Consider the following 27,195-nt stretch of genomic DNA (forward strand, 5'->3'; position numbering starts at 1 on the left):
AAATTGTCCAGCCCAGGAATGATAGGAGACTTTTCATGTCTGTTAGCTTTGTGAATGGTAGTGACCCATTCAGCTTTGTTCTTCCTAACTCACTGTTTTCCCTCTGGGACTGCTATAATTCTCCAGATGTGACAATGCAGTTTGATCTAGCTTTGCCTTTTTGGATGAATTCGTTTAACAAATGGTTACTCAAAGCCTTCTATGGTGTTGGGCATGGTGCTAGGATCTGGGAATGTAGTGGTGAGCAAGACTGATTAAGGTCCCTGTGCTGGTGCTGATGAACAATAAACAAATAAACAAAAGATAAGTTAACTGCAGAATGTAGTAAGTGCTAGGAAGGGGAAAACCAGGGTGACGTGATAAGTAAAGTAGGGCCCATTCTAGATAGGATGGTCAGGGAAATCTCACCCCATTGGGGAGGTGACATTTAAGCTGAGATCTAAATGTCAAGAAGGAGCCAACCAAGGGAAGAGGATGAGGAAGGACATTTTATGTAGAGGGAACCGTAAGTGTGAAAGTCCAGAGGCAAGAAAGAGTTTTGCTTGTTTAAGGGATAGAAAGGAGGCAATGTGGCAGGGCATAGTGAGCAAAGGGGAGAATGATGAAGAAGTGAGTTGGAAGGACCAGCAAGAACCGGATCATGCAGTGCCCTGGAGAGCTGGTGATCAGTATAGAATTTATACTAAATGAAATGGGAAGCCATAGAAAGGCTTTAAACAGGTGAGACATAGGATTTGCTTAAAAGAAAATCTCTCTGGTTGTTGTATAGAGAACAGAAGTTGAGAAGGAACAAGAGAGAATATGGGGAAACCAGTTCTGAGGTTGTTTATTTAGGACATTGATTTCCATCCCTAACGTTCTTTATGTCTTCAAGTGTCAGATCTTATTCAGCTTGGTTCCTCTGCTCTAGAAGTCTATTTTAGCTGACTACTGGTCTAGGGAGTTTTTATTCTGGTAGAGTATTTATTCATTTTCCATCTCGCCTTTCATTCATTTATCTTCAGTCCATCCATCCATGCACCCATCCATCCATCCATCCACCCATGCATCCCACAAATATTCATTGAGATGCTGCTATATGCCAAGCCCAGTACCAAGTATACAGTTTCATGCTTAGATCCATGTACAGTCTATTTGTGGAAAGGGACATGCAAATAAATAAATAAATATAAAACATTATAATAAGAGTTTTAATAGTGGAATGTGCAAAGTATAATAGGAAGCACGTAGCAAGTAGCCAGGATAAGAATAGCTGACATTTGAACAAGGTCTTGAAAGATGAATAGGAATTTGCCAAACAATAATAATAAAAGCTACTGTGTCTTAAACTTCTATTAGGTGCTAAGCATTGTGCTCAGAACTTTACACACATTATCTCACTTAATCTTTCTCCCAACCTAGTAGACTAGGTAGTATAATCCTCATTTTATAGATGAGGACACGGAAGCATAGAGAGATTGAAAAACTTTCCCAAGTCACACAGCTTGTCAGTAGCAGTCCAGACTGTTAAACTCATGTCTGTATGGCTCCAAAGCCTATGTTTCTAACTATATTATTTCCCTATTACCTATAGATTGGAGTATGATTTTTGTTGGGGAATATTTTATACATATAGCTCTTCTGTCCAGAGTGCAAATTTCCATAACTTTTTCATAGAGATATATAGGATATGCAAAAAATTTAATCCACTATTTCAGTCATTATTGATCTGCCCTTTTAAGATCTTTTCATTCAGAGGATTTCAGGGAAGAGATCAGCATATAAAAGGCAGTGAGGCAAAGAAGAGCATGACATGTTTGAGGAAGATAAGGGGTTTGGGGGGCCTGAAGCACAGGGTGTGGAATGGTTGAGGTGCAGGAGATGAGCCGCTGAATAGGATGGGGCCTAGGCACGATGGCACCACATACGATGCTATGAGTCTGCCTTCCTCCTGTGGGCAACTTCAGCAGTCTAGTCATTAGCTCTCTTTCTCTACAACCTGGAGATCTGGATCAGGTCCCGGTTGATCTCGGCAACTGACCGGCAGCCTAAAAGAACAATGCAGTGAAAAAACTCATTTCTCTAAAACACCAGTAACCAACTCCATCATGGGAATGGGATGATGCAATGAGAACAAGCCTGACTTGATCTGCATGCTCACCCTGATGAAAGGTTATGTATACAGAATGAATAACATAATTCTGATTGCATTGGGAATTTTTTTGTGCACCTGTGCCTGTGTCCTCTTTTAACACAGCCATGTCAAAATGGCATGGTAAAAATACAAAAACACTATTTTGGCATTTTTTAAATCAATTCATGTAATGCAATAGATATACTTGACCTTTGTCTCAGTCCTGATAAGGCTCAGGGATATAGGAAGTATCTGTCAGGGAGGAATATGACTCAGGGACAGCCTAAGAGACGGAGTGAGTATTTCATACAGCAACTGTCTTCTGGGGGAAAGTTCTGTAAAGTGAAACACCCTTCTTTAGTGGAGGATGTTAATTAAAATGCAATATTAAGACTGTAGCTGAGATTAGACACAGGGATTGAAGAGACTAACTTCAGATAAGAAGTAGAGAGAGAAGGGAGAAACAGAAACTAGCATGACGGTTTGGGGTGGAGAATTGTGGGCTCAAGAAGACAGTGAAAAATCCCTGGGGATGAGAAGGCTGAAAGAATTTAGTAACAGGATGTGTAATGTTTCACGTGAAGTTCTTCCCACATCCATGATGCATGCACCTTCACCTCCTAAAACATAACTTTAGTGAAATGTAATACTCACAAAAATATAACTAATGAGAGAGTCTTTTCTTAAAGACGCAAACAGAGGAAAGAGTTGAGTTTCTCCCCTGAGTTGACTGTAGTGGACAGAAACAGCAGGCATGGGATACATAAACAGCCCGCAAATTGAACTAATTCAGCAGAAGCAGGACTTTGGAGCCAGAAGTGGCTCTCCTCAGAATTGACAATGACCTTGAGAGCTTTGAGTTTCGGGGAAGAGAATAGTGGGGCTTCATAGCAGGCTGACCTACTCAAGAAGCACAGAGATGCCAAAATGTAATCTCTAGTTATATATTGTAGTAAAAGTAATATTTAAACTATGAAAAATATCTTGATAGTTGCATCAAACTGTTACGATGTCATTTTGAGACAGTTTGAAGCCTCCATTCACATGGAAGCCCTGCGATATTTGTGTCCTGGCTCTACTTAGTGTTCTCTCTCATCGGACTGGTTTCTGGGTCCTGCGCTGTACCAAGGACAATGCCTCGCACCCGGTAGAGGTTCAGTAAAAGTTTGAGAAAGAATGCATAAGTACAATTTATTCTTGCTTTTTCATTACTGTAAATTAGGAGGATATTTACACTAAAATGCTTTGGTTAATTTAAAGTGAAGTGGGCAATTCCAAACAATAAACTTCAAGAAGATTCATACACTTTTCTAATTCAGCCTTCTCCCCTTATGAGGGATGAGACCTCAGTGAGGTCTGTGTAGGCTTGTCTTGATATGATTTATATATGGACATTTTTGCTTTTCAAAACAAATCATGATTTTAGCCTTTCTACAATTTCAGCAATTGGCCTTGTAGTTAGAAAAACATTACTTTTAACCTTATTTTGTTTTCAGCAATAGGGCAAATAGGGTTCTCTTCCGTGGCTGTGATGCCACAGGGTCATAAGGGAAAAATATCACACATTTCCAGGGGAATTAGGAGAGAGAAGTCGTGTCAACTGATCACCTACCTGGTGCTGATCGTGTGTCAGGCGTTTTACATGCATTGTGCAGGGAAGGGCTAAGGGGTAACAGAATCTCTGGGGTTTCATGCTATGATTCTGAATTTTAGTGAGTTTCACCAAAAGCACAGGCCCCCACCTGAGATCCCCTCTCCCCCGGGACTAGCCTGCAAGTCTTCCCTGGAGGAGAGATTCTCACACAGAGGATGCCGAGGGGTGCCCTTCCGCCTGGCTTTCCTGTTCTTTCTCTTCCTCCCCGAACTCTTTTCTCTGTCCCACGTTTGATTACTAATTTTTCTATACATTTAAAACAGGACATTCTCATTGTAGAACAATTAGAAGAAGAGGAGTATAAAAAGTTGGGCATAAAACTGCTCATAATCCTCTTTTTTCTTTCTGTTTTCCCTGCCCCTTTTCAAAAAGGGTGCTCCACACTCTCTATTTCAGAAAAAGATTTCCCAGCCACCATGTACACCCCAGTGGTTGTGTAGTGTAAACTTTTGGTGGAATAAAAAAGCTTTGTTATTGTGAATTCCCCCAACAGGTTTCTGTTAAAAGAAGTTCAGACATCATTTCACCATTAGAAATATTTGGGGGAGCAGAAGTCATCTCATCTTCCTGGAATCTGCAGAAGCCCATAGGTCCTCCCATCCCTCTTGCCCTTCCTCCCTCCCAGGGGCAAAAGACACCAATATGATATCTGTTCCCACTCTGCCCCTCCCTCGGGGGAGGGGCTCGGTGACATTGGAGCATTTGCTGACTTATTTTCATAGGCTTTGAGTAGTATGGCTGTGGTCAAAAGCTGATGGTCCTGGTCCTAGATGACTTGATCCATTTCCCTTTTTTCCTATTCATCTGCTCGGTGGAAATTAGGCTGGTGCTGGTGTTAAAGCTGATCTAAGTTTTCTTTTCTTCTTCTTCTTTTTTAATAGTTTCCCATTCCTTTATTTATTTATTTATTTATTTATTTATTCATTCATTCATTCATTCATTCATTCATTTATTTTGTGAGGAAGATCAGCCCTGAGCTAACATCCATTGCCAATCCTCCTCCTTTCCTTCCCCCAAGCCCCAGCAGATAGTTGTATGTCATAGTTGCACCTCCTTCTAGTTGCTGTATGTGGGACGCAGCCTCAGCATGGCCGGAGAAGCGGTGCGTCGGTGCACGCCCGGGATCCGAACCCGGCCGCCAGTAGCGGAGCACGTGCATTTAACCGCTAAGCCGTGGGGCCGGTCCCTGTTCTAAGTTTTCTAACTGCTATTACTCAAGCCCAAAAGGTTGAGTCTGCAACTTCAATGGACACTATGAAACTTGGACACGGAATACAAGATACTTGTCTAAATATCAGACTAAAACCAGACTTGAACCTGGCACATGGCAAATGCTTGGTAGCATCTGTGGAAATAAGTTAATGGCATGAAAGTGATATTGAGTCCATGTCAGAGCTCTTGATTCATTATTCCCTTACTTCTGGAGAAGGTCTCTGTTATTACCAAAGTTTAGAATTGAGGAGTGAATGGAGGTCTTACTGGAGTCCATCTTGTCTGTCCTCTCACATTGCAATCAATGACCATCCTCAGCAGACAAAGACAGTCAAAGACAGAGCTGTTGGCTATTGGCATTGGGTAGCACATTTTTTTTCTATGAGACCCCTCCAAGCATTTTAAGACAGTCAGCATCCCTGTGCACTAAATACCTGCAGTACTCCTGTGCAGTCACTGTGCCAATTAGAAAAAAATAAACTAAAAACCCAAACCAAATGCCCCTCAAGAGGGAATTTACATTCGTTAGTTGAGAACCACTGTTTTACAGGATCGTTGGGATTCCAGGCTTGGCTAAAACGTATAAGTCTTTATGAGCACTACTTTACAATAATTTCATTTTTGACTGAAATCCACCTGCACATAACTTCGAGACATTCACGTTTGTCTTGCCTTCTGTGGTTACACAGGACAAAGCTTTCCTTCTCCCTCTTCTCTCCTCCTGTTTGTATCTATCTCCCCAGCCCCTCTATGCTCCTCTTTGACATAATATCTCGACTTTTCACAGTCCATGAATATTACTTAAAAGATGACACTCAGAATCACATCCAACAAGCCTGATGTGATCCGAACAGGCCAGAGTAATGGAACACTCTCTCCCATAATCTGAAGTGGCATTTGCTTTTGTAGCACATATTACCGCATTTCAAGTTTGTGCTTAATTTTTGTCTGGGATATTTCTTCCCTGCTCTCTCTTCTGGGCAGCAAATGGGCCGGGGAAGGTAAGGTAGAAGGAGGGGCAGCCGCTCCTGTTCTTCAGATCTCCCACTTTCAGCTCCAAATCAGGAAAAGAATTGTAAAAACTCACCTGTAAGGGTCATGGAAGTGTGGAACTCATTTTTTAAAATGTTCAAAACTTCCTCAACACCACGTTCACCCTGTTCCCAAGACAAAGAGAGAAAGAGAGAGAGAGACAAAAAGAGGCATGAAGGAACATTTTGACCATATGCTGAGTATAACTTCTAGGTGTGCTCAGAGCTGTGGTGGGGTGATGGGGGGTATCTGTGAGATTAGAACTATGCTGGGAATAAAGGTAAGCAAAGAGGGAAAATATAGGGGTGAGACCTCTTGAATATTTGCAACATACTGCAGAGGAAGCATGCAGTTGCGGGCCAGGTGTAAGTGTTCTTTAGGAATCTGGGGCACCTTGAAAAATGGCTGGGCTTGGGGGCTAAACTACAGAAAAGCATGGAAAAGAATGAGAAGCGCAGTATCTTCCAGTTGGTTTTCATCTTAACACTCTCACCTTGCAGGCGAGACCCCACAGGATTGGTCTCCCCAGAAAAATGCACTTAGCCCCGAGGGCCAGAGCCTTCAGCACGTCATTGCCAGTTCGGATCCCACCATCCATGTACACTTCAATTTTTCCTTTCACAGCAGCCACCACTTCTGTCAAGGCATCAATCTGAAAAGGAGAGACATGCGTTGCTCAAGGGATTTCCGTTTTGACTCTCAGGGCATCATGGGACAGAGGTGCCCCCTCAATGTGGGCTGGGACCAGGAAGTCCAAGCAGGGTGATGTCTAACAGCTTCTTCTCTTCCTGCTCTTGAGGCTGCTGGCGCCTATCAAAGCAGTGTAGCTATGTTCCTGAGGCCCAGGAACTTTCTGTGGGCTCTCCCTCCCGCCATTTTCTGCTCTGACAGAGGGCAGCTTCTCTCTGACTCACTTGTTTGGATGTCTATGGCTTGGAAGATATTCTTGGTTCCTCTTCATACCCTAAAGCAGACATTTTCCATTTACGGTGTTCATTTTAATGTTCTTCTTTTTAAAGAACATTTTGATTTTGCTTTTCTTCCACCTTCTCTGTTTCTAGGGTGGCACAGCTAGAAGTGTTCTCCATTGCTAAGTCTTTTTGGCAAAACAAGAGTGATGAGCCATGGCCCGAGTGTCTGTACCGCAGCCTCTCTTGTGTAACTGGGCTGCACATTGTTCCTTACACACGTTTGAGCAACTTGTTCCTGACTCCCTTATGGGTTATCTGAGACATGGGATGGGAATGCAGTGGCGACACTGTAAAAGTAGATTTGAAGCCTTTGAAAGACAAAAGAAAAGCAGGTTATCACGTTGGCCTGGTTTTTCCACTGGACCCTATCTCTCACCTTGCCTCTTCAATTCTAGGCTCTGTGGCCAACAGGCGCTGTTGACCCAAGGTGCCCCAAGCTTCGTGCTCCTGGTCACGTCCAAGTCTGTAAGGAAGGGTGACAGCACAGTCTGGGAAAAGACTTGGGGAAAGAGTTCTAGAATTGCCTCAGGGCTCCTGTTCTGCGCCCCTTTGAGGGCACAGACAACCAGAGGAGGAATAGAAACTGGGCCCTAGGGGGACTTCTGCTGCTGAAGGAATCAGTCAGAATTCTACCTGAATGAGATCCCTTGGTTGAGACTCAGCGGAACATGAAATAAGCGAGGAAAGAACTTTGTACTTTAATTTACATGGAGAGGAGAATTAAATATGTTTTGGGCTTACATGTAATAAGTGGAGGGAATGCATGTTCAAATAAGGGATATTTTTATAGCCCCAGCATGGAATTATTTGGAATATTTCTATGATGTTGTGAAAAAGAAAGAAATGTGTTTGTGCAAATTCTTCTAGTGAGCCTTATTGGATAATGGAGCTGATGGAATTTGAGATACAGATTAGGGAGTGAATTTCAGCCTAAGGTCCAGTGATAGGTCACAACAGGACATTCATCAGAGCTTTCTGGGGACAATAGCTAGCTTATTCCTTTTCCCTAGTCCCAGGAGGAAACACAAGGAATGTCAGATATGGAACCTTATAGAGATAGGGACTTCACTCAAAGAGTCATAGCCTTCATGGGGAGGGGACTAGGGTTAGAGGAGTGAGGAGGCACTTAGGTACAAAATTTACGGGGTGCCAAAAAATTCAGATAAATAGTATTTGAATGCAATGTTTAAAAAATCAAATGGCAACCTTTGATCTGTGAGCTGGGTGCTAGTTTTTATAAATAAAGTTTTATTGAATCCAGAGCCAGGATTACGGTGAGATGAGTGAGGCAGGGTTATGCAAGTGCAGGGACAGATTTTGTCTCTATTATAATTTATCTTGTCTTATTGATATTTAAAATGTTGATATTTTGTTCAGCTTGGATTTTTTGCATTATTTTCATTTTTAAAATAATGCATTAAACTATTATTTATCTTACCAAGTTTTTCTGGCACCTTAAATTTTGAGCCAGAGGCATGTACCTCACTAGCTTCACACTAATTTTGGCACTGTTCCTGGGTGACCTTGGGTTTGGTTGTTACTCTAAATGGTTTGGGAGAACAACATGTTGATCAGCATGACAGGGTAGGAGAAATTCTTCTTTCTGGCTCCTGCCTTCGCCAACACTCATTCTCTGTTGAGGAACTGCAGTGGGAGAATTAGTCGGCCTCTTTCTCCACTTATGACTCAGTCTTCCCCAAGGGAGCAAGACTAGCTAAACTGATTCATGAGACAGAGCCTATATTATAATGTTTTATTAGAGTTATTTCAATATTCTACCCTTTTTGCTGCTTATTCGTGATGGGTTCTTCTTTGCTTTCTGCTCCCATCTAGTAGGCACAATTGGGACTGCCCAGGGCCTGCTACGTTCTTTTGTACTATCTGTTCTGCCAGTTACTGGGTGTATGAGAGGTGGCATTATCGGCATCCTGGCAGGAGTTGGGTGAGAGAGCTTGGCGTGTGTTCTACAGACCTGCTTTCTCCTGGGGTCATAGGTCAAGAGTTGGTGTGGGAAGCAGTAGGCCTGATCGTTTCCTTCAATTCAGCTCTTACTGAGAGCCACAGTAAAGTGTGCCCATTGCTTTCCATGTGGGCTTGTCATTCTGTGCCTGTTCTCTCTCAGTTAGAGCCTGGTGGGGAGGAGGAGGCGAGTAATTGGCACCTTAAACCTCCAAGCCTCACAAGCCTTGGAAGGTACAAACCAACTGATGTACCTTTTCTATTTGCTGGAGTTTGTCTTAAAGAAGTCCTTGAAAATGTGCTGAAGATTTAAGGATGGTCACTGATGCATTGTTTAAAGTAGCAAAAGCTTGGAAGCAATCCAGATGTTCAACAATAGAAAGTTGGTTATAAAAATTGTCCATTCATACTACACACCATAAAAAATAAGAGAAGCATATACATTGAGATGAAATGATGCTATTAATATATTAATGAGTGAAAAGAAGAAAATTACAAAATATTGTGTATAGTTTTTTAAACCTAAAATGTTATATTTGCATTAAGGAGTTGATAAAAACAATTACCAAAATATTGTCGTTAATGACAGTGATGAAATTAGGGGTGATTTTTATCTTATTCCTTTCCTATGTATATTTTTTAATTTATCTGTAGTGAACGTGTTTTACTTATATAATAAAAAGGCCAAAAAAACTTAAGAGAAGAAAAACCCACTTCCCTTCCTTGCAATGAGTCAAGCAGCAATAGAAGAATCTCTTGAAAAAATATAAGCTATATATCCCCATGAAAATAAATCAACAATTAATTCCCATTTAAAGATTCTTTCTCTGCCTCCCTCCTCTTCATTTTCTTTCCCCAAACTCCATCCATAATGGACATAAATTCATAAGTTAGGGGAAACATTACAGACTGTCTCAGATTTTTAGCGAAGGATTCCTAAGGTATTTTTAAGTTTTATTGTGAAAGACGGTTATTTGTTAGCTCGAGTGAGGCACGGTTCCTTCCTGGGATGTATCACATGAGAAAATGTGAAGTTACAATCTATGCAAACAGGCAAACTTCAAGGGGTACACTTTCTTCCAGAAGGCAGGTGACCTCAGCACCTTTAGAACATCTCTCCTATCAAATTCCACCTTAACCACTTACTAACTTGTCAAAGTGTGAACAAGAGTTTAATATCTTTAAACTCCAGTATCCTTATCTGTAAAATAGGAATAGTAATACTCATCTTGCAGGACCATTGTGAGATTTAGAGATGATGTATGTAAAGTTTGTAAAAATAGCCTGGCACACACTAGGCTATCATTAACGATTAAAAGTTCTTAAAATTCACAGGTGTGTACCAACATATGTGGTAAGGGAGAGGGGAGTGTGCACCAAATTGCACAGAGTACCTTGCTGTGGACAAATACACACACCACTCACAAACACACCCCCTCTGAAGTCATCCTACTTACAGAAGCGGGAACCTCATCAAGCTGCCTCCCACCATGATTGGAAACAATGATGCCTTGGACATTGTGCTTCACAGCTAACTCTGCATCCTCTTTTGTCAAGATCCCTTTCAGGATGATGGGCAATTGAGTTATGCTCTGCAACCAGGAGAGATCATCCCAGCAGATGGATGGGTCAATGCGGGACATCTGGAGAGAAGGCATTGAATTTCTCTGTGGGGAATAAAAGAGAACCTTAGTCCTGAACTCCTTCAAGACCGCTTGATCTATTCCAAGGCCGAGACACATTTGGAGAGTCACCATTTATAGACTTGAAAAGAGGAACAACAAAATCCAACACTTCTAGCTCATTTTTCTAACAAAATTTGTGTAAAAAGAATTTCTACTTCAATTGCTTATTCATTAAGCATTAATTGTGTCCCTGCTCAATAATTATGTCAGGATCTGGGGACAAAAAGACAAATAAGACACAATCCCTACTTTGAAAGAACTCACAGTTTAGTAAGTGAGATAAGGTAAGCAAAAGCATTCATAGGCCGATGTAATGTGTTGTGGTTGAGAAATGCACAGGGTAACAAGAACTAAGCAATACTTCAATAATCCTAAATCAGATATTACTCAATATTTATCCTTGGCTTACCATGTGAGTCAAATATCCATAAATTGTAATGTGTCTCTGGAATCTGAGATAAGGATTATAGAAAATCTCAAGGCCAATTTGTGTTAGTGAGTAGAACTGTTGAGTCACTTGGCTAGGTATCTCAGCTGCCCATTGGCTGAAAAGTCTGGTATCACTATCTCCACTGTAGCCAAGGGATTCCAACTTTACCATGGCTTTTTCTTTCTGGGGCACTCCATCCCATCTGACTGTAGGATTTTAATGGGGGAAGTGGCCTTTGCAGTCACCTAGTTCAGCGATTCCAAACAAGCGTGCTGTAGCACCCTGGTGCTTCATGGATGAATTCTAGGTGTGCAGAGATATTGAGCCCTCAGTTCTCAAGGCAGCAGGGTGGGGCCTGGGCTGGCTACACTCCATGAGCCAGTCACCCTGGGTGTGAGCATCCTCTTCAGATGTTTATCTTCACAGTTTATCTTAGTGTGCCATCTAAAATTATTATTTTCTAAGTGTGCCATAAAGCAGAAAATGTTGGAAGAACTTGTTTAGTTTACTTTCCTATTTCATGAAAAAATCCTTTCCCTAGCTTTCCTATTTCTCAGCATCCAGTCCGGGCCAGAACACTTCTGGTAAAAGGTTGGGCAACTCCAGGGGGAAGAATATTTTGTCTTATATTCTGCTTGTCGGGAAGTTCTGGGCAGCAGGAACCAGATCTGCTTTTTGAACTGCTGCATTCCCAGTGTCTGGCACAGAACAGACCCTCAATGATTTCTTGTGGAAAGAAAGAAGGGAGGAAAGAGGGATGGAAATTTGCCTCCTCTAATGCCTGCCCACTCGATCTAGTATCTCTCCTACCTCTTTAGGTGATCGAAGATCTTTCAGCAGTAAGTTTGTCTTCAAGTCCAATTGGTTTCGAACGTCATGCCACCTGTTGCCACTTATGGGTACATCCACAGTGATTACCAGAGCTTTGAAACCCAGGGATTCTACCCTCTGGATCAGCTGTCTGTTTAGCTGTCGGTCCCGCTGCACATAGAGTTGGAACCACCGGAGGCCTCCGGGGGCAGTAGAAACAATGTCTTCAAGGGTACAGCTGGCATACGTGCTGGTGACATAGCAGATACCAGCTGCTTGGGCAGCTGCAAAGCAAATGACACAACTCAGGTTGGAGGATAGAGGCATTCTGGACTGGGATGAGAAGCCCTAGGAGTCTGTGCTGTCTCTGGCCAGCTTGCCATGTGAGTGAAGATAGAGCTTAACTTCATTCCACTTCCCTGTGGGGCTGGGATAGGAGGCGTTTGATCACACTGGGAGGTCTAAAGCTGTCTGGGTCCCCCTTTGTACAACCTGTCTTACAAACACTGTAGTTCATACTAAAATATTTCCAACTAGAGATGTGTTTAGTCCCCTGAACCATTTTGGGGATGCTGCAGCATTTAGATAGGAAATGGGCTTCTGGTGAACTCATTAATGAAGCAGAAGGGAATTAAAGACGGCAAAGGATGAGAAAATGTAATTCCAATGGAGAAGACTGAGCTTGTAGTGGAAAAATTATGATATCTGAAGTTAGAAGAACACTAGTTCTACCACTTTTTAGCTGTGTGGTGTTGAGTCTCATTTTCTTTTCTGTTTTTTTTTTTTTTTTTGTGAGGAAGATCAGCCTTGAGCTAACATCTGTCGCCAATCCTCCTCTTTTTGCTGAGGAAGAGTGGGCCTGGGCTAACATCTGTGCCCATCTTCTTCCACTTTATATGGGACACTGCCACAGCATGGCCTGACAAGCAGTGCATCAGTGCACACCTAGGATCCAAACCCCAGGCTGCTACAGCGGAGTGCACACACTTGACTGCTGCGCCACCGGGCCAGACTGAGTCTCATTTTCTTTATCTGTAAAATGGAGGAAATAATAATATCTCTTTTATAGGGTTGTTGGGAGATTAAATAAGATACTAGATATGGAAGCATTTTTTAAATTACAAACTTATGTATTGTATAAATGCTAGTGATAATAAGGTTGATGACAATGATGGTGACCATGACGTAGACAACTGCTGCTGCATGGCATGTTTCTCATTTCTTACTTTAATCATTTTCTGTAGCATTCTTCAACAGGTTAATGTCACTACCATTCTACAACCCATGGGCAGAGAATTTGGCCTAATCAAGAATTAATATTTTCAATTCCTAATGTCAACAGGAGATACCCAATTCTTTTGGGGTGTCTTCCCCACTCTCAAAACAATACAACACATTCAACCATGAAGATTTAATAAAGTAGTCATATTCATATATTCATATTCATATTTCAACCTAGCCAGATTTTGTTCCTAACCCGACAGATGTCACTTTCAGCTCTAGAATTCTTGGATTCATTGCTTCTTGTATCATAGAGTCAAAGGAAAAGAGCCCAGGGAACCCCTGGGAAACTTGCAAAAAAATAGATTTGGCCCAGGGTGAAGATTACAGAGGAGCCACAGGAATATTTTTAGCCCCTTTCTTCCTCTCTCTTCCCTCCCCTCCCCTCCCCTCTCTTCCCTCCCCTCCCCTCCCTCCCCTTCCCTTCCCTTCCCTTCCCTTCCCTTCCTTTTCCTTCCCTCCCCTTCCCTTCCCTTCCCTTCCCTTCCCTTCTCTTCCCTTCTCTTCTCATTATTTTTTAGTGGTGGGTGGGGAATGAGGGAAGAGAATGAGGGGCTACTAGGAAGGAGACATACCCCAACAAGAAACTTTTTGTCAAATAAGATAACAAAGTCAATTGAGGTGAAAGGAAATGGAATATTTGGACAAGAGCACCTGCCAGGGCCTTGTGTTAAGGACCTAATGTCATGACCCTCTCCTCATCAGAACTTCAGAGATTCACCATTTGGCTCCAGCCCTGGCCCAGGAGTGGTCAAAGAGAGCCCTACCCTTGATGCCACATTGAGCATCCCTTTCCCCACAGATAGTGTGTCAGAGGAGCCAGTGTCCCTCTTCTGTGGGATGGCTTGGTGGGATTTTCAAACCTCCTATTAATCTGTAGCCCCTTTCCCACTCTAACCATTCTTTATTATGGAAAATGGGTATTTTTTCAATCTTAGGTGAAATGTTAGCAAACATAGCTTTAAGCATTCCTTTTCCCACCCTCCTTAAGTCTAACCAGATTGCTTTCCCTAAACCCTTTCTATAGAGAAATCTTGGAGCTGCCTGCCCCTGCTCTAAATACCTCCTGCTTACTTCAGGGTCCCTGGGAAGGGACCCTCAAGATGGGGTTTGTTCATACCTCTGGCCGTGCTCATTTCTCCATCAGGCCAGGCGATGCAGTGGAAACCTGTGGGTGAGATGCAAATGGGGGCACTGATCTCCTCCCCTTGGATTGTGGTTCTGGTGTCCACTTCTGACACATCTTTCAGATACCGAGGACGGAGGCGAATTCTGTGCTGGACAACAAAGAGATTTTCTATTGGTGGGATTACTCTCCAGCATGGGGCTGCTGCCTGGTGCTGGGGCCTCCAGATTCCTGGTACAGGTCTAGACCAGACTAGGTTCCAAGAAACCTCTGGCTGGGTCAGTTGGCTGGTAGCTGATTAGGCAGTATAGACCAACTGGAGGTCCCTCTACAGAAAGCCTCTCCCAACACCCTATTCCTTATTAACCTGCCTTCTCTGAACTCCCTGTACGTATGGTCCACACCATTCCCTGCCTTGCTCCAACAGGGGTCTGTGTCTTTGAGCTGTGCCTCCCTGACCAGACTCTCAGCACTTGGATGGTTTGAATGATTCATTTTAACAAGGACTAGAAAGGAAAAGAATAAGCAGGAAGGAATTCCAGGCTATTTCCCTCTCAGGTTAGAATCAAGTCTCCACAAAGTAAGAAAAGGTCACTGAAAGAGGACAAATCCCAGAGAATGACATGGCATTGTTATTGGTTTTTTTGCTAGTGGCTAATTCGTTTGAAGATTTGACTTAAATACTGCTTAAGAAGAAGGTAGGAAAATTCACAAATAATAAATATATAAAACACACTTTTAAGACAAATAGATGCTTAACCTCAGGGTCCAAAAATGCTTGTTTTTCATAAAATATTATTATTTATGTACACAAACTTAGAAAGATTTTTCTGGAAATACTGAGTGTGCAAACTTGAATTAGATAGCCTCAGTTACTTCATCTGTGAAATTGGAGCAATGATCCAAATTTCCCAATAGTCTTGTGAAGACAAAATGAGATAAAGCAATTAAAGTGCTTATTATAGTGCTAATTAAGTATGAAAATTTAGAATATAGTGTTCACTTTGTATCCCATTTTTCAGTTTTCTTCGGACCTCTCTATTATAGCGGTCAGTAAACTTTTTCTGTAAAGGACCAGACAGTAAATATTTCAGGCTTTATGGACCATGTAGTCTTTGTCACAATTATTCTGCTCTGCTGTTGTAATGTAAAAGCAGTCATAGACAATATGTAAATGACTGAGCATGGCTGTGTTCCAACAAAACTTTGTTTATGGACATCAAAATATGAACTTCATATAATTTTTACATGTGACAAATTATCATTCCTTTGATTTTTTCAACCATTTAAAAATGAAAAACCATCCTTAGCTAGTGGACGATACAGAAATAGGTGGGAGGCCTGACTTGGCCTGTGGGCTATTGTTGACTGATCCATGCTCTATCCCTTGCTGTTCCAGTCCAACCTTTGAATCACTCTTCTTTCATCCCTAAGACTCCTAGGGTCTCCATATTTCCTCCAACCCTGAGTCCTCTTTCCTGTTGTACATTCTGTCCTCCAAACCAGAAGTTTAGGAACTGAGGAGATTTAGGCTTATACAGCTGGCTTCTCCTCCCCCGCCCACGTGACCAGCAACCTGGGACTCTTGTCCTATCTTGTCAGGTGGCAAAGTTGCTGGGATGCAGATGGGGAGTGATTCACTTGTGCACTGAGATAAGTTCTCTCTCTATGCAACCTCTCCCCAGCCACCTGTCCACCCCTCAAAAAAAAACCCGAAAACCAAAATAACAACAAAAACCATTATTATAACTTGAGTATTCTGTCTTCTTTGGAGGCAGAAACCAGAACTACTACCTTCTGAGGAGCTCTCAACCAGTGCACCTTAGCTTAACAATAGAAAGGATACAGAACAAAAAACAAACTTTTTAAATGCTGTGATGTTGTCTTCCTGCGTGAAGCCTTCACCAGCTCCTCCTTCAATATAATCCCATGTCAACTTCGAGAGACGCTCCCGTGCACGGGCTTGAAAGTCTGTCAAACACACGAAGGGCATTTCTGGACCTTCAAAGGAAAAACCAAACCAAAACAAACAGAACCCAGTAAGAATACCTCAGATATAGAGGAGAGAGTGAAGGGGGCCTACAGCATGAGGCTATTCGGATTCAACATTAACCCCCTGTATTCTTTATCTCAATGGATAGACTGCCAAAGATGCTGATACCCCAGCCAGAAAGCAGGGAGTCATGCTGGACTCCTCCATTCTCCCACCCCCATCCCCAAGTCCTGATTATTTGGTTTTCTAAGTATGCCTCATATCTGTCCCCTCATCTCTATGCCCACTGCCTCAGGTCTAGTTGAGGCCCCACCAACTCTTCGAAGAATATTACAAAAATTTCTTATCTTTGTCTTTTAGCCTCCAGATTCACTCTCCATCTTTTTTCCCTGCAGCTGCCTGGGATCTTTCTAAAATGCAAGTCTGATCATGCCTCTTGTCTTTCAAGGGCCTATATCATGACACTCACAGCTTTCCAGGACCTGGCTCCTAATTGTCTCACCAGCTTCATTTCTAGGTGGCTTTTTCCTCATCATTTGAGTCACTACGAGCATTTCCTGAATGCTGGAGGGTTATTTCATACCTCTGTGCCTTTTTGGGAGGAGATCCATCAGGGTGGAAAATTGGGGCTGAACTGATACTAATATCCGGGAGTCCCCAGGAACCTCTGGATATTTGATTTGCCTGGGCTGTGGTTGCTGTGGGGAAGGAAGCTGACTTTTTTCAACTCCTCTGCTGGGTCCTTGGACATGTTGCTAATTTTGAGACCAAGAAAACAACATATATTACCTCCATTAGTTCCCATTCCCAATCTGAACCCCGTAAACCTGGAGGTTGGCACCTCGGATACAACCACCCCTGAAAGAGGAGAGGGCAGGGTTTGGGGGTTAATCCCTCCAGCTGGGGCAAGGGCAATGGGAACATTAGCTGCAGAGATGCTGAAGACGCTGGTTGCAGTCAGTCACAGCATGTAGAGCTCCTGCATGAGAGGATTCCAGAAGGAAAGGCTGAAAAATCTGTAGTTCACAACTCTAGGCATCTCCCTAGCGGTTGGCAGTGGGGTAAATATTTGTTAAAGGCTGTGAGTAGAAACTGAATGATTTAAGTCATTGACTGAGAGATGGAGATAAGCCCCAGGAAGTGGGGCTTCAAACATGAATGGGGCAGCTCTCCTAATCGACGAAGGGGCCAAGGAGGCCAAATGGAAAGTGGGGTGCTGGGAATCTTGATGGGAGTAAGGGTGGGGCAGAACTGGCCTGAGGGCATCTAAGGCCACGCTAGAATCTAGTCAAGTCAAACAGAGAAGTAACCCCAAACACCTACCTAAGGGGCTAAGCAGAAAGAAGCTTTATGACAGACAGAAAACAGCCCCTGGGATGTGCAGTGGGATCTGGATGGAGGCTAGGGGGAGGAATTTGGAGCACAGCCATGGAGCTTTTTATAGGCAATGCACCTTGTCAGTGGGTGGGCGGGGAGCTATTGAGGTGCTGAGTTGAGTTTGACAAAGTACAGCAACCATGTCTAATTTATCTTATTCCTACTCAACTCTTTGAAGGCTCAGTAACTTTAGTCGAATGAATTAATCATTGTATTTATCCAACTGTATTCAATCACTAATTTATACCTCTGTGTGCATAAGAGAGTTAACGTGGCGGGACTGAGAATGTTATCCCTCAAAAGTCCTGCTTTCAGAGTTGGGCTTTGGCTGGAGTCTGGGAACTTGGATTTCAGGAAAGTTCCCACCATTCCCTGATAAGAATGGCTCACTATGTCTAAACTGTTTGTACAAACAACGTGGTTTATGCTGAACATCTGCTTTCCCTCTGAGAGCCTAGAACTTTGGTACGGGTTAGGCAGAGGGTGTCTATATGACCAGCCCCAACAAAAAACCTGGGCACTGAGTCTCTAATGAGCTTCCCTGGTAGACGACATTTCACACATGTTGTCACAACCCATTGCTAGAGGAATTAAATGCATCCTGCCATAATTCCACTGGGAGAGGACTCTTGGAAGCTTATACCTGGTTTCCTCTAGATTTTGCCCCATGAGATTTTCCCTTGATTAATTTTGCTTTCCATGTTTTTGCTGTAATAAATAAAAGCCTCAACTATATGCTATGTCCTATGAGTCTTCCTAGTGAATCACTGAACCTGGGGCCCCCAACACACTTTGTATCCCCAGGCATTAGGATAGTATGTGACACTGAGGTGCTGTTTATAAATATTCATTACTTGAATTTAACATTCCCCTGTCTATCATCTCTCTGCCTTGTTGGATGAGAATTTTCCACCAGGTTTCAACTCCTAATATCTCAATGAATCACCATATCCTATACAATACACACTCATAAAAATGCTCTTCTGCAGATTTCTAGCATAGAAACTCAACTCAACAGTGCTTGTGTCTAATCCAAGAGAAATGGCTCAGACTCACTCAGAATTACTTGCCCGGAACAGTGTGAATTATGTCATCTGAAAGCATCTTTATATATACTAAACACTATTTTATCTCATTTCTATCTCCTATTTCCTTTTCTATCTACTGTTTCCTTTCTACTTCCCTGTGAAGTAGACAGAGAAGGTATTAATCTCTTCATTTTGCATTTGAAGAGAATGAGGCCTAGGAAATGAAATAACTTGTGAAAAATCAAGCAGTAAATTTTTACAGAGGAAGGCTCAGAATCATGTCTTCTGGTAGCCTCTAAAGATAGACATTCTCCATTTTCAATTTCATGGTGCAGAGCAAAAGAGTTGGTTCACATAAATTACTTGTTATATTGAATTTAAAAGAATTTTGTAGGATGAAAATAAAGTTATGATGCAATTTTTTTCATAGCATATATAAAGCTTAGTAGAGTGCTGAGCCCACTACTTTTATTAGAGATCCAATATAAGGCTTATAATTGAAGAGAAGGATAACCATTGTTCAAATCTTTCCCTAAGTTTGGGTGGAGACTTAGCACTATATGTTTTATGTATTTCACTTTGATCCACATCAGACTTAAAGCCACCAGAAATTAAAGAGAGGGTCCAAGTCATCTAATGGTTTTCTTGTATTTCCATTTTATTTGATCTCCACTCCAGTATTTTTTCTTCTTTTCTCCTCTATCCCAACTGCCCAAGAGGAAGAGAAAGGAGAGGAAAGGATAAAAGTCTCTTGTACCCTGACCAAAACTTGAGCTTGTTCAATTGGTTCAGGCCTTTTGTCTGATGGTAAAAAAATGGTGAGGTACAACTAGCATACCAGCGATAAGGAGACTAAAGTCTCAGAGCAAGGACATTCAGTGGTACCTGTTGCTAATGATCTGAAGTTCAAATAGTTTTCCCTCACAAGGGGAGGGGAAAGGACACTGATTGGGGCTGGTAGGCATTTCAAGGCAGAATTTGCTTTCTTCATTATTGCCATTTGATGTAACGCAGTTAGGCTAGATAACAAGTTGTCTTCCTTTGATGGTTTCACATGACTCTGTAGGGGAGCAGAATTTACTACACCAAAATGTGTCTCTTTGGCTTGATTATTTTTAAGAACAAAAGAAACTTCTCAGGAAGTTCCTTCCTCTCAGGAAGAAAGTTTGACCCTCCCCCTAACTGCCTAAAAGAATTTAAGATAGAAAGCCTGTTCCAGGAGAGAGCTATCACCATAGATAACTATAGTATAATATGAACTAGGGGTGGTAGACAGGGAGGGATCTAGCAAGGCCCATTTGATCAAAGTCCTCTCCACCTCTCATTGTCTTTACAAGGCATGACAAACATTTATTTACCAAATGTTTGCTTTTCCATCTCCAAGTGAATTGCCTTCCCCCCCTTTGAATCCCAAACCACTACCCCCAATGTACTCCTTTGTCTTTAGCTGAAGGTGGTATTTAAGGTGGTGGCTTCAGCCATTTTGGTGAGTTACTCAGTTTTCCTGGATGTCTCCCATGTATATATGTTATCAGATTTGTTTGGTTTTCTCCTGTTATTCTGTCTCATGTCAATTTAATTCTTAAAGCATCCAGAAGAACCTAGAAGGTAGAGAAAATTTCTTTTTCCCCTACAACTCATATGATTCATGTTGGTGTCACTTTAGGAACTCTGGGATATCAGAGTTTTTATTTGTGTGGAAAAACTTCTAGGCATTCTCAGGGTGGAAAGAAATCTCAGAGTGGAAATCACAGGGAAGGTCGTTGAGTTACAAAGGGGGAAGCAAAACCTGCCTCTGATGACCCACCTCCAGGTACTTGGAGGGTGCTTCAGGGTGGTGTCCTTCAAGACCCTCTGGGCTGGTTCCACGGGAACTTATGCCAAGTTTCCCAAGGGGTGATAGAGATAACACCAAGGCCACACTTTGGGGGCCTTGTTTCAGAGATTATACTGTTCAAGGTTGGCTGAAAGTGCTTTAATCACTGTATATAGCGTGACAGCCCCAAGGAGAGTGGCTGCAAAGCCTAGAGCCATTGCCATAGCAGTGTAGCATTGGGAGAGGAAAAGTTACAGCAAGAGGAGGCCCTGGTCATGGAATGCATGGTGGCAGGGGGAAGAGGGGCCCCAGAGCTGCTGGGCCCACAGGCAATGTCAGGACCAGAGAAGACGTGAATCAACACCACCTGTGGCTGAGGCAGGTGAGCCCCCAGGGAGTCCCAAAAAGGGGGAGGAAAGGTCAGGGTAAAGGACTTGGATTCCAAGGAACATCAGATCAGATATCAGAGTAAAAATGAGAGCAGAGTGTTCCTAACACTGGAGTGGCCTGAGGAACCAAGGATTACATTTGTACAGGAGTGAGGAACAAAGGGGCCAGTGTGGGTCTGACGGGCACCAGTCTAGTCAGATGCTGCAAGAATTGACTTGGATCTCTATCTGCCCAGGATCAGTTCTGGCCTCTTCCCTGAGCCCTCACAGATTGTAAATCAAGGACTCAGGACCACTTCCAGATCATGATGGCCATTCTTTTGTTTTATTCTCTTTTGTATAAAAGTAATCTCTGCTCTTCAGCCCACCACCCCTCAACCACTCTCATTAGCCTGTTTTCCTTCCCAGTAATTAAACTCCTCCTCTTGACCTGTAGGCATGTTCTACCATGAGAAGTAGGACGTTTGGCTTCTTCAGAACCTCTTCTGCAGTAATGAAGGGGAATGACTCATGTCTTTTTTTCACTCTAGGAGCTTTGGTTATCATGGGTTAAAGGAGTTTTTGAGGTTCTGAGGGGAGGTATGTTTATATTAGGGATATGCTCACCCTGGAGCTATTGTGAACTACTTAGTTCATTAGCTACCCACTGTCCCACCTCCCCAAACCATAGTGACCACAAACCCTACCTGGTGAGAATTATAAGACAATTTGAACGGTTGTGCTTGATGGAGCTGAGAGGGACTTTAGAGAGATGGAGAGATGTGTATAAGGTGACACCATAGCAGAATTTAAAAGCAAACTTAGGTCTCCCGTCTCCATATTCAGTGCTCTTTCTGACATAGTATGTGACTTTTGCAATTACTTCTGGATTGCCTGGCAACATTACCTGTAATTCACTTCTCCTTATTTGAGAATTAGCTTCTTAGCGTAACCTAAGGTTTTAGAGGCTTAACTTATCCACGTAGATTTCATCATTCCAACTCCTCCTCTACTCCTTCTGACCCTGCTTGGTTAGCCAATATCAGCAAAAAGGGCTGAAGCTAGAATACAGGGTAAACTCTTGGTTATCTAGTCAGTGGACTAGTGTTAGTGGCAGACTGCTTCAGGGAGGTTACTGACACATACTAGTTACACGAGCATAGGCAAGTTACTTCCTCTCTATGGGCCTCCGTTCCTTATTTGAAAAACTAGAGTTTTTATATCTTTAATCTCTACCAGATTTTAAGCCACCAGAAATTAAAGACTGGGCTGAGGTCCTTCAAAACTGCACATTCTGTACTTCCCTTGCTTATAAATGCAAAGATCTCTGTTTAGATGAGATCACATTAACATTCTAGTTCAGCACTTACTTTGTGGCAATAAAGTACAGAACAGGGAACCAGCACATTATTTGAGCTTATTTCCTAACACCAGATAGCTGGGTGCTCCCGGCTTTCCTTCCCTCTTCCTCACCAACTTTGAGGCCTCTCTTTTTACAAGCTGTTCTGGCCCTGTGGGACCATCTTATGGCTTCTGTGGGGAACTATTTGACTGGTCACAGCACCATTTCTCTTTTACAAGAGATATGGGTTGTATGGGTTCTCACCCACCTGTTTTCCCTGCTCACAGACCAGATTATCCATCTTACTACATATGGATGCTTCTTCCTCCTTCCTAAATTTCTCTAAACTATTGGCTAATTCTTTTTCTGGGAAATCTTTCTCATCTCTTTTCCCCTTTCCCTAATTTCTCCTATCTCCTTTCCTTTTCCATTTGCAAACCAAAAATAACTCCATCACGGTGGATGAGATTAGTACTATGGAGTCCCTTGGATCAAGAGCATAAAAGTAAAAACATTTTAAAGTCACATTAGACCCACTAAAGAACCTCCAAAGCCTTTGAAAACACCCTCAGAGGTACCTTAAGATTCCTTCCTTAAGTTGCCACTAAACTCTCTCTTCCTCTAATTAAGCCTGCTTTTCCTCATCATCAGCATCTATGAAAAATAAAAGAACAATTTATTACACAATTTTCTTAGTTTTCAGTTTGGGCCTATAACTAGCAATACAACAAAATTGCCTTATACTTATTTGCATTGCAAATATGCCAATTTTCTGCTACTTTAAGAATCAAGTGGGTGTTTTCCAGTCACCTGGGAATCCAATCGCTGTTTTAATAACATTCTTTCTATGGGAAAATATGTGCTGAGTTCCAAACAAATGACTTCCAAGTAAAGTTTTGGAGCACGGCCATGTTGTAAATTGTGTGCTTTCTATGGGGTGTTAGAGACTATGTAGGACATTCTGGGAGACATTGATCCAAGTGCTCATATGGTGTTTTGAAAGGTTGGGGATTTTCTTATTCTATTGAGCAGTGGAATAATTTGATTACACAAAGACCCTTGGAGACAGCATGATGGTTCCTCCATAATAATAATGACAATAAAATTGCAACCATTGCACTGTGTAAATTGTTTTATGTTCATTAATGTTTTAACCCTTATAATAATCCCCAAACACAAATATTATTAGCCCTATTTCACAGATGAGAAACTTGAAGTTCAGAGAGATTAAAACACTTTGCCCAACATCACGCATCTAGTAATATGATGTTCTCACTCCATGGCCTGGCTCTTAAGCATCATAAAAAGAAGCAAATGTGTACAGCCAAGTATGTTTATAGAATGAGAGAGCTGGCATTTAAAATGCCATGGGCATACGTAGATTTGCTCTCTTCCCTCAAAGAAATCATAACTCAATCATAAAGGAAGAAAATTTCGTTATTTAGCTGGTGTAGGGCAGCAGAATTTGCTACCCCAAAATGTGTCTCTTTGGCTTGATTATTTTTAGGAACAAAAGACTCAGGAAGAAACTTTGACATCCCCCCTAACTGCCTAAAAGAATTTAAGATAAAAGGTCTGTTACAAAAGCTATCACCATAAATAACTCTAGTATAACATGAACTAGGGGTGGTACACAGGGAGGAACCTAGCAAGTCCCATTTGATCAAAGTCCTCTCCATGTCTCATTGTCTCTGCAAGACGTGGCAAACATTTATTTAGCAAACATTTGCTTTTCCATCTCCATGTGAATTGCTTTCCTCCCCATTGAAGTCCCAAACCACAAACCCCAACATCCTCCTTCGTCTTTAGCTGAAAATGGTATTTAAGGTGGTGGCTTCAGCCATTTTGGCAAGTTTCCCAGTTTCCCTGGGTTTCTCTCATGTATACATGTTACTAAATTTGTTTGATTTTCTCCTGTTATTCTGTCTTATGTCAATTTAATTCTTAAAGCAGCCAGAAGAACCTAGAGGGCAGAGAAATAGCTCTTCCTCCCCTGCACTGGTCATAAACAGTAACCTTGCACATTTAAATCAGTTTTAGCAGTCTACAAAGCACTCTTCCATCTATTATTCCATTTGATGCTCACAATAACCTGGTGAGATAAAGGGTGATCAGAGAGTAGATGTTCAAGAGCCCATTTTATAGATGAAAAAATTAAAACCCAGAGAATCCAAGCAAATTATCTATGCTCAATGATGAGAATGGCAAAGCCTGACCAGGAATCTTTCTGACTTGCTTTGGATACACTTGAGCCTGTATGGAGTATTAGAGATATGTTAGCAGACATTCAGGTCTCTGTTCTGTAGGGTTGGAATTGCTGCATCAAGTGAGCTTGGTTAATTCCTGCAAAATCTAGGCCTTTGGGAAAGGTGTCCTGTGTGGAGATCACTGCCCATGCCTCTTCATTTGCTCAAAAAGAGTGGAATGTGCAAAACAGACATCAGAAACTACACAAATGTTCAGAATAAGCTCTCAGCTCTATTGTTTTGACTACTGGCTTTAGGTCTTGTAGGTGTCGCTGTATCTAATAGTGGCAATCACTGGGAGGTAGCAGGAGAGAGATGAGGAAGAGCAGAGCAGTGGGGATGGAGAAAGCCAGCTAAGGAATGGAGCTTAGTCTTGCTTCCTCCTAGCATCTCTCACTATGGCAACTACTCCAGATTGTATTTCTAAAGGCCATTGCTTTCAGCTGCTAATGATGCTCCTCTGTAAGGCATTAATACCTGAGGGAGTCCTTGGAGTCAAGAAGATACTCGCATCAGCTTTGTAACTTGGCAAACATGGACTCAAACCTCAGCTCTGCCACTTGCTCACCATGGTTCCATGAAAAACTTATTTGTGGAAGAAGAATATTAACACCTATCCTATAGGACCCTCATGAGGACTAAACACTGTAGCCCATATAAAGTTTCTAGAACAATGCCTTGTAGAGAGTAAATCATCAATAGATGGTAGATCCATTTGCATTATTCCTTTTCTTGATGATGTGCATTCTTATCCAAGGCTCTAGAGGTTGAAAGTTGATTCAAGATTTGAGTAATTCTGTGATAGTACTTTAAACCCTCTGTCAGATTTACTCATTAGTTTATCCAATGAGGTTTACTGAGTACATGCTAGTAGCTGGGAAGGCAGAGGCATTTACCGCTCATCATGTGCTCTCTGACATTTCCCAGTTGCTTAAAGATATGCAGAGTTATATGAATAGTTCTGGCCAATGGGCTAGGAGTGGAAGTGAAAGGTAGTAATTTTGGGCCAAGAATTTAAGAGCTGATATGTGATCCTCCATCTTTCTCCTGCTACAGCAATCTAGAGGTCATGTCCTTCATAAAGCATAGCTATAAGATAAAGGCAGCTTGGATCCTTCAATCACTATTTGGAATGTAGTAGCCCTGGAGATCAGCTGCTTTCATATGAGTGAGAAATAAATATTTGTATGTTAAGCCAATAAGATTTCAGGGTTTATTCTTTACTACAGAATAGCCAAACCTAACCTGACTAATGTATCTAGGCATTCTGCTAAACACTACAGATTTAAAATAAAATGTATATGATGTCGATCTCTGCTCTCAAGAAGCTTAGAGTCAGAGAAGACAGATTTCAATAACTCATTCTCTGTTAGTTGATATGATGTAGAGCATAACAGGAACCCTTTTCTGGGAAGAGTTCTCCAGGAATTTGCAAATATTCCCATTGTCTCTCAAATGGTATCCCATTGATGCTGTTCTACTCCATCTAGTCTGGACAAGCTCCAGTTCTCATCTGTCTATAAAATTAGGATATGACTATCTATCTCATAGCGATCTTGTGAGAATCAAAGGATCTTGTAAAATGCAGAATAGCCTAGTGATTAAGAAAGACTTTGGAAGTTTTGCTTCCTGTTAGGAGGTAGAATATCATAAAAAACTATTTCTCCTTTGATCCTGTTTCCAGACTCTATTACACTCCATTGATCTATTTGTCTATCTTATACCAATATCACCCTGACTTGATCACTGCTCTTGGGCAGTTCTCCCCGGATTCATCTATAGGTTCAACTTTACCCAATCACAATCCCAGGAGGCTTTGCATTAGAGGGAATTGGTACCTACTTCCAAACAAGTTTATTCCCCTGCAACTTTATTCAACTGCACCAGTCCAATTGTTTGAAAAACATGAACTTCTTTGCCTTTTAGAAGTAGTAGCCATGTCACTGTTTTCCTTTGGCTGTAGCCAGGAAACAGTGGTCAAGGTACAAGGTGTACCTGAAGGGATGGAGTGTACCTTTTAGATATTCCAGAACCCTTTCAAGTAAACATATTTTGACTCATTTTCCCTCCTAAGGACATCCATAAATGTTCCCTCAGGTGGTTCTGAGACTTAACTTCGCTAGATGTAAACTTCTCTGTAGTGTCTTTGAAGCAAATCTTCCTTTGCCAGTCCCCTCAGTGTCTACTACCTGTCTCTACAAGCCTCTCTCACTTTGGAAACCCACAATTACCACGGATGATGACTCATGCAGTCTCTGGTTCTACCTGCCACTTCCTCTCCTTCCCCAGCTCCAAGCCCCCAGAAGACACCCAACAACAAACCTGATTTTAGCATCTTCCAGTACTTGGGAAAAGTGGTGTCTGGAGGCAGCCGCTCAAAGCCTGGCTCACCGCTGGGTGATAGGAAACCTGGGTCACTAACCACAGCCCCAGGAGTACAGAAGACGGTCAAGGCTAAAAGTTAATCTTTCTCTGGGAACCGCATCCAGCTTGGAAGTAAATGAGCAACTAGGCCAGAGCAAGGTTAATTTTGAAATGAAGTTTTTTTGCTTTGCAAAATTACCTCATAATTAAATGAAATTCCTTACAAAATTAAACTTCAAAATAAAATACTTATTTGCTCCCCAACTATATATTTTCCCAATTCATCAAAGATGGTTAGAGGAAGGGAGCAGGTGATCTCAGGTAGAGAATTTCAAAAGCCCCCGTGTTGTAAAGGAAAGGCTGTCTGGGGAGGGGGTGAGGGGATGGG

General features: G+C 42.1%; 1 protein-coding gene across 4 annotated transcripts; it reads right to left on the minus strand.

Moving 5' to 3' along the window:
* Nucleotides 1-1,971: 1,971 nt before the first annotated feature.
* HAO2 (hydroxyacid oxidase 2) lies at nucleotides 1,972-26,778 on the minus strand. Of its 4 annotated transcripts, XM_087419613.1 has the most exons (9): nucleotides 26,709-26,778; nucleotides 26,355-26,438; nucleotides 16,136-16,274; nucleotides 14,268-14,419; nucleotides 11,867-12,150; nucleotides 10,399-10,608; nucleotides 6,505-6,663; nucleotides 6,067-6,136; nucleotides 1,972-2,027 (listed from the first exon to the last, which is right to left on the minus strand). In XM_087419613.1, exons 1-9 carry the CDS (start codon nucleotides 26,776-26,778, stop codon nucleotides 1,972-1,974), a joined length of 1,224 nt encoding a protein of 407 aa, XP_087275739.1. The 4 variants fall into 4 exon arrangements, with proteins under 4 accessions (XP_087275739.1, XP_087275744.1, XP_087275745.1 ...); XM_087419618.1 differs by lacking the exons at nucleotides 26,355-26,438; nucleotides 26,709-26,778 and adding an exon at nucleotides 17,056-17,071 and having other exon boundaries at nucleotides 10,399-10,629; XM_087419619.1 differs by lacking the exons at nucleotides 26,355-26,438; nucleotides 26,709-26,778 and having other exon boundaries at nucleotides 6,499-6,663; nucleotides 16,136-16,266.
* Between the last annotated feature and the right edge of the window lie 417 nt (nucleotides 26,779-27,195).

The sequence above is a fragment of the Ceratotherium simum genome, chromosome 2 (genome assembly GCF_057802395.1).
Source record: "Ceratotherium simum simum isolate JZ-2026a chromosome 2, ASM5780239v1, whole genome shotgun sequence".
NCBI classification, from domain to species: Eukaryota; Metazoa; Chordata; class Mammalia; order Perissodactyla; family Rhinocerotidae; genus Ceratotherium; species Ceratotherium simum.